The following is a 12,102-nucleotide window of genomic DNA, read 5'->3' on the forward strand; positions in this document are numbered from 1 at the left end:
TTTCTCTATATCTGTATAACAAAATACGTATTTGCATGTGGACACACACATCAAGCATTCCTGACTCTTAGTCAGCATGCTTAAGTTCCCAAAATGTGACTCGTTTTCTTTTTTAATCTCAGTGAGCTTTTGTATGTGTGCGTTTAAAAACAAGATAGTTTTTCTATTTTAAAAAGAGAACAATACAAATCTGAATATTCAAATATATTTAGGACACAGAGAAGACTCATCTAGATGGGCTTATAGATGAACTTTTTAAATAAAAATAGGAAGGTACAGAGTCTGAGGCCTGTGCCTGAAGGTGCCAGTGAAGCTTTTACAGGTGTCATGATACCTGTGGGTGCTAGGGCTGGACGATATCAGCTTCTCAGCATGGTGATATATCTCCAGCCAAACATCTCAATATAGTGATACATCATGATGTTAAAAAGCGGAGGGAGGAACAAGCAGCATCTGCCCCGGCCCTGTGAGGTGGCAGGCTGAAACCACTGCCGCTTCCACCACCGCCACCACCCAGTGCAGAGAGGGAGGAAGCCGGAGAAGATAACACACAGGTAAATGCCCCCTGCGATATACTGCTGGGTGAAGGCGCCATCACACTCTGGTCCTCAAACTGGTCCTGGGTGATGTATCGATATCTTGCCCAGGACTAGTGGGTGTCGGGTTTGTGACCCCTGCTTTTGGATCAGGCAGGATAGACATACTACCTGGCTTTCATGTCTTCATAGGTTGTGATATTACTGGTTTTGCTTGTCAAGGGAATCTCTCTTGTTGCCTTCCCAGCTTAGATTGGGTGCAGCACTATTGGATGCCAGTTTTCTGGACAGCGTGGTGGCCAGCTTGAATGCTTCCACTGCAGTACATGTGGCCATGGCAACATGTGGATGTCCTACCCCATGGAAAATCGCCTGTCGGAGGCTGACTGCAGCTGGGACTTGTCGGAGGCTTGATGCTACTGAAGCCTGTTTCCATGGATCCTCACAGATGTTGTGGGGTTGTGCATTCCCTCCACAGAGGGAAAAGTCATGACCTAATCCTGTTCCACACATTCCCCACAAAACCCACACATCTAGCAGAGTGCTCCTGGACAAAGACTAGTTCTCAAAAACCAAGGAAGCAATTGCAGTTTTTTCCAGTTGCCTGTAGGGGACAGTGTTGTATTAAATATATATCTGGAAATTGATGTCTGTATGTGTCCTAGAATTCCCATAACAATTCCTTTGTTACAGTGGCGAGAGGGGCGGCTGAAGAGTTTTCTGGAACCTCAAAGACTTGTGGCGTAATTTTCTTCTGAACTAGGCGCCACTTTATGTATCTGATAATGTGTAATGTTCAGATGGCAGTTACATAGTGGTTACAGAGAGAGAGAGAGAGATTGTAAACAAAGGACCCAAAAGGCCATAAAATGCAAGAGATAGTAGTAGGTCTGTAGTATTACTAATCTGAGCTGAAATGTATGCAAGATAAGAACAGAAGAGCCCATTCACAGCAGCAGTTACTGCTAACTATCTATTTTGCTATGCTGGCCTTGTGTAATGCCTGTAGTGGAAAAGAAACTCACATTCTTTTAAGTCTGATTTGAATGGAACGTGTGTGTGTGTGTGTGTGTGAGAGAGAGAGAGAGAGAGAGAGAGAGATACATAAATACATACATACATAGCCATTTGTATTCATCCCCCCCCATGTGTCACACACAGTTGGCCAACGGTATTTTTTTTTCCTACACAAAAGAATGCAAGTCCACTGAATCTAACATATCATAGCTTTTAAGGTGCCACGAGGCTTTTTTTGTGTTTGCTGTTGAAAATATTTATAGTACAGTGGTACCTCTGGTTACGTACTTAATTCGTTCCGGAGGTCCGTTCTTAACCTGAAACTGTTCTTAACCTGAACCACCACTTTAGCTAATGGGGCCTCCTGCTGCTGCCGTGCCACCGGAGCACAATTTCTGTTCTCATCCTGAAGCAAAGTTCTTAACCTGAGGTACTATTTCTGGGTTAGCGGAGTCTGTAACCTGAAGCGTATGTAACCTGAGGTACCACTGTATTTCTAAATGCTAGAGTAGTGCAAAGCAACAACCAACATCCTGAAATGAAAGACTTGGTGGTTTCTGGCTAATGTGAATAAGTATTATCAATAAATGTAGATTATGAAAGACGCTGGTATTTGTATTTCTCATGTCCAGAACGCATTGCACAATGACACATGCTTAGTCCTGATTGTATTTCAGTCTGTGCTTCATGCATACTGGTTACATTCTTACTGAATTATTTTATAAGGCCTGTGGGAATCATTTCCTTGGAATAACAGACAAAGCACATTTTTTAAATGTTAAAGGTGCTTTTTAGAGGGAATTTACAACTTCTTTGCAATAACGTTTATTAGCGTGTGTATGGGGATGAGTACTTTGGGTACACTGGATTTCATATAGTGGGGCTTAAGGCTAGGTAGTGAGGGAAGCAATTTTCCTGCCGCTTGCAGCCTTGCCCCTGCCCCCTGCAATATATCACTGACAATTGCTGCCCAAAGTAGGGGGAGATATTTCCATTTATGGTCCCTAGCAACCTTATGCCAAATTTGCTCCAGAACGTTGACAGACTGAGAGAATTAGCAGCATCTTGGTGTGTGACATCAGTTACCTGGATAAGGCTGTTGGTCTATGTGTCAATCACTGTGATTCAATATCTCACTGCCCTGTCTCAGATAAATAGATGTACAGCTCTCCCCACCCCGCAGCCTATTCTGGAAGCTCATAGCCTGTTACACTGAGCTATGCCTCCAAGGTGAGAAACTGCCAGTGCATCGTTTTTGTGAATGTATCTCTTGCCTCTTGCCTGTGAGACTAGACATTGTCCGCTTGCAGTGTCCCTGTATCTAGTGCTGCTTCTGGATGTCTGAGTGGTGGCAGTGTCCAGGAATGTGCTCCCCAGCCCCCCCTAAGATTATTATGCCACCTTTGCCCTTTCACAGAATGATTGTGTCCTGTTTCTGTCCCATTTGCCTTAGTAATAGCCATACTGGTACATGCTGTATGGCACTGCTGTTCAAGGGTGTTCAGAAATGCAGCTGCTATACTAGTCACTGACCCTTGGAATACATCAAGGGGTTGTCCAGTGGTAGCTCTGCACTAGTGGAAAATGCTTCTGCTTGTAACCCCCCTGTACTCCAGCCCTCAGTTTGCAGTGGGTAGTGTAGATTAGTGAAAATCAGGTACCATGTCTGTTCAAAGCCACCACTGGATCCAGTCTATAATTCCCCTCCTTAGGTGGCAGGCTGACACAAAGAGAATAACCAGAGTGAGCAATACATTCAGGTGGCTGAGTGGAATCCTGAAAAGGTGCAGTGCTTCAGACCATTTAGGAATTGATAGTGTCAACACAGCACTTTGAATTGGGCTCAGAAGCAGCCTGGAGAACAACAACGATTATACTTACAATGATTATTCTTTTTTTGGTAGTAATGCTCCCTCCTGTGAAAAGGCTCTTACTCTTGCATGTTGCTTCACTTTGGATACACTTTGAAAATTGTGCCTATCCCCCCCCCCCAAACAGCATTTGTATTGTTGTTGTCCGTAGCTTTAGTTTTAATCTGCTTCTGCTGATCTTGTTGTTTGCTACCTTGTGGGTCCTGTGCACATTGCAATGCCTTGCTTGCTTTGTGGAGTGGGGAGCCACAGTTCTAATCTTGCTGTCTCTTCCCCCTCCCTATTGGAGTGTATGGTAGGCTTTGCCCTTGTGGGGGTCATATTTAAATCTGTCAAGGATTTAAGTGGTTGTGTGCCAGCATCCAGCTTGCCATGCTGTCACTAGACCTGCTTTCACAGTGTGCATTCTTCCTTGTCCAATTGGCTCTCTTCCCTCTCGCTTGCAAATTGCTTTTTCCTCTTGTGCAGACACCAATTACAGCATTGTCTGTGTGGAATGCCTGATAGCACAGCAAGCCTTGAGCCTTTCTCTGGGGTGGGCGTAGCTTTTGCTTTTTGGACAAATGTCCTATATACTGGCCTACGGACAGGGCTGGTTGCTGTGTCTGGAACAGAACACGCCTTTCTTTTCTCACCCATAGGATTGTTCCTGGCAAAATGCTTGTCTGAGTGCTGTGGCTTTCTATGTTTTTGTCGTCAGGGGATTAACTGAGGACCCTAATGAAGCTTGGGGCGACAGGTGTCAGTTTGCTGTTCCTCGAGTCATTGGAGCATGGAGTCATCATAATAAGGAGAGATACTGAGGGGTGGGGTGGGGTTGTTGATTTCATTCATGTTATTATCACGGTGTGTCTAACATTGCTGGTCTTTGGTGCCTTCCCAACCTGGGTACTGTAGAGATGTGTTCCGCGCTTGGTGTGATGATTCTTGGGTCCCAGTTGCCAGGCATGTTGTAGAAGTAGCCATCAGTGTTGCTGCAATTGTTTGTTTCTACTGATTGAGTTTTGCTTTCTACTTCATTGCTGAGAGTGCAGAGGATTATGCTGGTGGGGCACTGGTGTAGTCCCAAAGTAAATGAAAACTTATTAGGAGACCGAATGAAAACAGGCTATTATCAAAGTCCACAAAGAAATAGCATGAGTGCATAAAAAAAAGGTTAGCTAAAATTTATAAAGATACTAGTCTGCAAGATGCTCTACAATTTTAGAAATAAAAGCAGTATGAAAGAAACTTAGGATTGTTGATTTTATGAAGGTAAATTTTAAACCGAAAATGCAAATTCAGACAACCCAATAAGAGAACTATGACTGAATAACCAAACGATCAAGAGACCCTCAAAATAAATGACCTTTATGAAAAAGTTAGTTGCCTTTATGAAGAAGTCAACCTTCTAGTGTGAACCCATGTTTATATTTACTATACCCTCATATGCTGCCAGAGCTACTTACAGTATACTAATAAAATAATAATAAAAAGTCAGACAAGACAAATCTAATTTCTTTAGATTGGTTGGTAAGGGAGTTTGGATGGAAAATGGATTGAACAAGGCTTTTTGATACTTTTCTACAGACACAATCATAAGTAAAATGAGTGCACTGGGAACAGAAGATAGCATTGAAAGGTTGGATAGACATGTTATTTGAAAACTAGGAAATAAACAGTAGTCTGCAAGTTTCATTTTTTTTAGATTATTTCTTTTTTGATACCTTAATTGCAGTCTTGTATTTTAAGAAGTGCAAAACTGAGTTTGTTCACCAGAAGCATTTCCCCTTTGAAAGATTTTTATCTTAAATCCTTATATTGCCATCTTTTAAAAAAATAAGCTTTGAGAATTTTAAAAGCTACTGGGGGAAGGGGATTCTTGGAATACCTTCTGGTAGGAAGCAAAAAAAAAATCCATGTGCTGGTCATATTCCTCTAAATTTCTGCACACCTCCTTTGGAAGACTATAAATATTGGTTGATTCTGGTTTAAGTCTTTTAAATCTAGGATCAAAGCATTACAATGAATTTTAGTTTGCACTCCTAGACACAGTACTGCCTCCAATAGCTTCTCATGCCATGTCCTTTAAGAAAGTTTCAAGGCCAGAAGATCCCATTTATCTAGAAACTTGTTTTATTGCTGAATTGTTTCATGCAATTAGAAAGCATTCCTTGATATCCAGACTAAATTTGTCTTGTTTCAACTTTAACATTACTACTTGTTTTTCCTTCAAGGACTCTGATAACTGGCTGTTTCTACCCCTTCCACTGCTTTTTAGCAGCCTTTTGAAAAGCGCCTTAATCTCTTTTCTAAGTCTCTGGTTCTCAAATAAAGGCATGGTTTGCACCGCTACCCTAAAGTTTGCTACACAGCACATCCAGAACTATGCAGTGCCCTCGATGTAGCTGGAGCAAAGCTGCCAGGTTCTTGAAGTGAATTTCCGTCTCCAGTGCAAGCAGACATGGTCAGAGACCACATTTAGAAACTGGGAACTGAGCAAGGAAGTAAACAGCAATGCCCCTTTTCCTAAGCCAATCAAAGGGACCACACAAAATGTGGGCCAGGGAAGCACTCTCCCAGAATAGACTTCCTGCATCCTTTCTGGCTGGAGTCCCATAACTGAAGATTTCCATGCTTTCTGCAACATGAAAAATAGACCATATTTAGACAATCTTCTTTATAAAATAAACATCACAATGTGGCATCAAGCTCTGATGAAGAAGAATTCAGCACCTTCTGCGGCATTCTGTTCCACTGGTGAACACTTGTGTTCCCCCTCACCCCCACCCCAAGAAGCTCTTCCTATTGTTTGGTCGAAACATTGTGTTTTAAGAAGTTTACCCTTGGGAGAGTCATTTAAACTGCTTTTGGGTTACAGTGACATTCTCTTTGAACGTGTATCAAATGAAGAAATTTGACTTGTAAAATGTAGGCGTAAGCGTGATAAGTGGCAGCCTCAGTAGAAGCTTGGTATTTAATTCTCTTTTCCTAAGCGATACTTGCTTTGAAATGTCCCATTAAATCCTGGCAAATATGCTTCGGATTGCAACCTTCAGCTCCTTAAAATAATTTTAAATTGTACCTGATGAAGAAGTACATAAAATACAGAGGAGATTATTGTCAAAGTATTGGATATCTCACTGCCTGGCTCCACCCTGCCCTCTGACCCCAATTTTAGTTTTAAGGCATTGATCTGCTATGGAGGAAGCAACGGATAGAATTTTATTGGCTCAGGATTTATATAATGACTGGTTATGGATGCTCTACCTCGTGGGATGATGCACTTGCATCTGTATAAACAACTAGGAAAGTTTAGGTTCAAGGTTTGGAGTGTAGCAAAACAAACCACATCCTGAAATAAGAGCAGTGGAGAGAGAAATCCCTTTTGTTTCTTTCAAGGCGGAGAATGATCAAATAGTAAAACCCTTAGATACTAAAATATACCCTTTATAACTAAACAAAATTTTTTTTACAAGTTTCTATGACTCTTGATGTGTTTCTGGTTCAAGTGCAGGTGGCAGCTTATCTAATGGTAACAAAGACATAACATTTTTTTTAAAAACAAACAGCGTGTTGTCATAGTTGAAGGGAGATTAATTTGGAGTTGCAAAAAGCTTATAAGCACAATTAAACTGAAACAGTGAGAAAATTAAAAGAGGCGTTTGGCTTCTGCTCCAGCCATTTCAAAACTCCTTTCAGGCGGAAAAAAAAAGTTGCGTTTGTATCTAGCTAGCGCTCTAAGCAAGAGCTGCTGCTTATTTCTTTTTCAATTGTGCAGCGGCAACTCTGCTTCCAGTAAGGGCAGAATCTGACATGGCCACTTCTGTGCAGTCTTCAGCTCCTCCTCCTTCCCTGTCTTGCCTTCAAACACTCAATACATTTAGAGACTGATCTTGTGCAGAAAATATCCCTGACATTTGAAGAGCTCCAGGGATTCACTGAGCATGCTCAGTCATCTCCGTCTGCTAGAAAGAGGAAGCTAGTTTACATAGGAGTCATACCAAGCATAGCCTGCATGTCAGTGCAGTTAACTTGCAGCGGGCTGTGAGGAGAATTAGCATGTCTTTGTCCTAGGAAGTCTTTGCCATTCCAGTTTCCCCCTCCCCCGCCCGAAATTTGGCGTCAGATCTGTAAGCAATTTTTAATTGCAATTGGACACAATACATTTCAAACTCGTGTCTTCGTTTCTGAAGCCTTTGAGGGGGATTTCCCCCCCTTTGCCTTCCTTTTTTAAAAAAACTCTGTTGTGTTTTTTTTTAATATACTTTGTTTTGATTAGTCGGAGGCTGGGCCTTGAGCTTGTGGAACTCGGGAAAGAGCCAGGAGCTACTCGCAACAGCATTTCCCCCGTGTTTTTGTCGCTGATTTTTTTGGGGGGTGTTCAGGGCGGAAGCAAGCAAGCTGGTCTTCTTTGCTAGCCCACTCAATGCTATTTATGAAGATGGACCTGTTGAACTACCAGTACTTGGACAAGATGAACAACAATATTGGCATTCTCCGCCAATATGAAGGTAACTTAAGATTCACGCCACGCTCCGGCGTTATGTCTTTGTGAGTTTGTGCTGATATCTTTTGCTTGCTTGATTTGGGCAGTGGCCTGCCTTTTCTGCATGGAAATGCTGATTTCTATCTCTCTCTCCCCCCCCCCCCCCATTTTAAAGCCAGGCGTTTTGTGTTTTGTCCGGGAGACATTGATCGCTTAGAAGTAGTTTGCTTGAGGGAACTATTGTTTAACGCCTGTCTCGCCGTTTTGAAAGCTTTCCTGTGTGCAGATGTCTCTCCCCCCCCCCCCTCCGCCCGAAAATAAATGTTGTTCGTGCTCTCTTTTCCTTCCACACGGGAGTATAAGGGGGTAGTAGCGTGACAATGACTGGATGGCAAGTTGGCATGTTGTATGCGTGTTTTCTCTCTCTTTCTCTCTCTCTCTGTCTGGTCGCCTCCTGTCTTTAGGGCACAATGGGAGAGTTTTTACTACTCTGCTCCGGGGATGGAAGGGTGCCTGTAGTACAGAATACAGAGTGCCCCTTTGTTTGACTTCTCATTTCCTGTACAGCTCTGAGAAAGCTCTGACACAGAGGGCTGCCTCCCCTTCCCTTCCCCTCCACAATCCCACATCTCCTCCCTCAAGAACCACCTCAAGCAAGCCTGCCTGTAGCAGAAAGAAATGCACACAGCCGCTAGGAAACACAACTTCATGGCCGTCATCTTCTGGGTGGATTCTCTCTCTCCCCCCCCCTCCCTGCTCCCCACCCTCGTGTTTGCTTGTTTCCTGACAGAGAATTGTTTGTTACCAAGTTTTGCAGTAATGTCCCGTCGCCCCACTATATGGATCCTGACCACAGGACTGGTAGAATTTCGCTGTTTTTTTTTTTAACTAGCTGAGTTTTTAACCTACGTGCAGTTTGAACAGGCTGCAATGGCTTAGTTTTTAAGCGAGGAAAGAAAGGCACCACTGAGCTAATTGTACTTGGCAGGAGGGCTGTTTTTCTGTTGCCACACACACAAACATTGCACAAATCGCTCCCCCCCCTACTCCTTCCAGATTTCCAGTTGGAAAAATTTCCATGCTTGTTAAAGAGAGTGGCTTTTATTATGCTGGCCAGTAAATGATACCTAAATGCAAACCTGTTAAGTTTGGGGTTTGGGAGGGGGGAGGGGGAACAAACAAGGCCTTGTCAGTCTGTTCTTGTTGGAAGCAGGTCAGCTGAAACTGAGTTACTGAGGAGGGCAATGATTACTACAAGGGGTGTGTCTGCTACCTCATGATTTTAAATGTGAAAATATTAAATTTCAATGTTTATTATACATTTGGAAGAAGAGATTAGTGTGATGGCTCAGTCCCTTATCTTCAGTGTTTTCAGAGCTCCCTTACTTTCTCACGTGTTTCTGAACTTCCTCCAGACTTTTTTTGCTGGTAGTAGTTGAACTGTTTTAAAGAGGCCCTTTGTTGACATGAGTCTAATATGCTGTTATGTTTAATATTTGCTGCTTTCCTCTTTTTCATTATCTTTAACACTAAAGTTAAAATGTGTATGGACAAAATAAAATGGACTTGGAAAGATTTTATAACTGGGCATTCATATTCTTGTGTTTTAAAATTTATGAACATGATTTCATGTCAAATGTATGGTGAATATTTAAAAATCTTCCATGTAACTACCATAATCTTGCTATTGTAGATCGGTATAAGCAGTGATGATTGTCTTGGGCATAATCTAGGCGCTTTTAAATCCCACTGATTTTAGTAAATGTGTGAGTAAATTTGTCCCTTTGGGGTAGAGGGGATTATTGGTTTGGACTGAGTGTATTCAATTATAACAAGCTCAATTCTGCTTACAGAGCATGCATTGGAGATAAATTTTGTTGGAGATACATATTGTGTTGTTATCTCCATTTTGGATTTTTTAGAATTCTAACAGAACTTAAACATTCCTTGAGGAAAGCACTTTGCATCTGCAAGTTTTACATGACAATAGAATTGGGGAAATTCCTGAAGCAAATGTGTTAACTTTGGTGATGTTCTCATGGATATTTGCATGCAAACAACAACCCCCCCATGCTATGTAATACTTTTGCTGTCCATTTTGAGAGAGGTTAGTGAAGTGTAAACAAAGAGTAGAATTTTCTCTGAGGAGGAATATAAACCCTCTCTCTTGAATTATTGTTACTATGAAAACATAAACAGCTTCAGAATAGGGCCTTCTCTGCATCTTTCTAGGATGGTTCCTTCCCCAAGAGAGGCTTGCTGTATCTAGAAAGGGGAGTGATGGAGATCTCAGAATATCACCACATGGCTTCACTGAACATAGTCTTCCTTTCAGGAAATAAACTTCTGTACATAAAGTGCATGAAAGTGTTATGGAAGTGAATCATATCCATCTGCACAACCCAATTATATGACCATGATCTATAAAATTAGAAGGCGCTTTCCACATCTCTGTTTTTTATGCCACAGACGCGCATTTGTTCATTTGAAGTGGTCTCTCCTGAGGTAGTACTTCCTTGTAAGGGATATTGCAGTTTCCCAGCACTTAAGGAAGAATAGATTGTCGGGGAAATGTGATTCTGTTCCCACCCATCCTCTTCATCTACCATTAAATTGCTAATGTTATTGTTGTTGTTGTTTAGTTGTGTACGACTCTTCGTGACCCCATGGACCAGAGCATGCCAGGCACTCCTGTCTAATAATGATCGCCAAATGGAAGGTAGTTGTGCACCACTGGATAGTGGTTAAGAGGTGAATGGTGATGATCAGTCATATGAATCTCTGTCATCCTTGTCCTTTTATTATTCTCTTTTTGGAATTGTTTGCTGTATGACTGCCCCTGTGTTTTCCATCTCAGGTGCTGGTTTGCACATCCATGCCTTTGCCTTTACTATGAACTGCTTGTATTAGGTCTTCCCTTCAACTTCTGCTAGTTAACTGGGTGAAAATCCCTTCCCTTTCTCAGTACACAGACATATTGTTAGACTTTGAAAATGGAGAGCAAACTGCAGCCTGGTTGCCTCCTTGCTGCAAGGCTGTTGCAAGATGAATGAATGGACCACATTTGATGCCATGGCTATTACCGTACATAATAAAATGCAATCAGTGGATTAATCTTCTTGGAGTACTTCAGAGCATGTGGTTATAATGCGCATAGTTGCAGGATCAGCGCCTTGTTTGAGTGGCGCCACAACAGTGCTGCACTTGTGGCTGCCACCCTGGTGGGCCCCATGAGCTTAACACATGGTAGGAGGATGGGTGGCAGTACACATCCAGCAGCAGTGGAGACACAACCCAGCGCTCTGGTAGGAAGCACCTGGTGAGGTTGCTATAGCTCCCAAAATGCCACTGGATCCTACATTGGGGTCCAGAGGCATTCTTTAAAATTGATGTGGCATTTGCAGCCATGTTGCTCAGTGCATCTCTTGAAATTATGGTCATTAGAAACATTTTTAAAGAGGCCATCTTCAGTAGTGGGCTCTGGCATTTTGCTTTTACTTTCTCCACACTGAATTTGCATCATTTGCATCTAAAATATTCAGATGACTCAAACAAGTATAATTCATTTATGCTGTTTATGAATTGGCCCCAAATGCAAATTATATTCTATAAAATGCAGTGCATTTTCTTCCATGTATATGACTTTGATGTCCCTTTTGGCTTATCTACAGAGGCATTTTACTGCACAGATTTTCTGCTTAATCATAACCTGGATTCCTCTGTCTGCGGCTTGTGTGAGAATCTGGCTTCAACAACACTGGTGACAAAATAATGCTGATAACTTGGTGGTCTTGTTGATGGGAATGTGTGCTTCCTGTGGGGGGATGTTTTTTACTTAACAGGAAGACACCGCTTCTGCATAGCTGTGATTTGAGTTGGGTGAATGTTGGCAGGTTTGTGTGAAGCAGAAGTTGGAACTGGATTAGAAAGTTCATTCAGAAGTGTACAGTGGTGTTGACAGACAGACAGGGTCACTCTTAGTCTCTTTGCCCATTGTGTCACGCTCTTGTGGCCCAGTGTGGCGAGGAAGTATGAAGTTACACAAACAAAAACAACTGGCAATTTAGAAACTGCTTTCCCATCTAATTAGGCCTTCCTTTCTGAAGAAGGTTGGAGTGAAGGAAGTATGCAGATGCATTTTCAAGTTAAGGAAAATATACAAGGCACCGTTTTGTTTCATTGCATTATTGTTATAATGGAGTCCACAAGT

The 12,102-nt window shown here is 42.2% G+C and overlaps 1 protein-coding gene across 2 annotated transcripts in view; it reads left to right on the top strand.

Annotated features, from left to right (window-relative positions):
- VGLL4 (vestigial like family member 4) overlaps window positions 1–12,102 on the top strand; it is a 96,764-nt gene that overhangs the window by 25,821 nt on the left and 58,841 nt on the right. The window contains exon 1 of one of the 2 annotated variants that reach the window (XM_083603565.1): window positions 7,297–7,917. The exons of the other annotated variant lie outside the window; for it this stretch is intronic. Within the exon in view, the coding sequence (XP_083459691.1) occupies window positions 7,833–7,917 (85 nt within the window). The 5' untranslated portion in view covers window positions 7,297–7,832. Of the gene's footprint in view, window positions 1–7,296; window positions 7,918–12,102 lie in introns of those variants that run through there. 2 annotated transcript variants of the gene reach the window in all.

This window comes from Podarcis filfolensis (assembly GCF_964270895.1).
Source record: "Podarcis filfolensis genome assembly, chromosome: 2".
NCBI classification, from domain to species: domain Eukaryota; kingdom Metazoa; phylum Chordata; class Lepidosauria; order Squamata; family Lacertidae; genus Podarcis; species Podarcis filfolensis.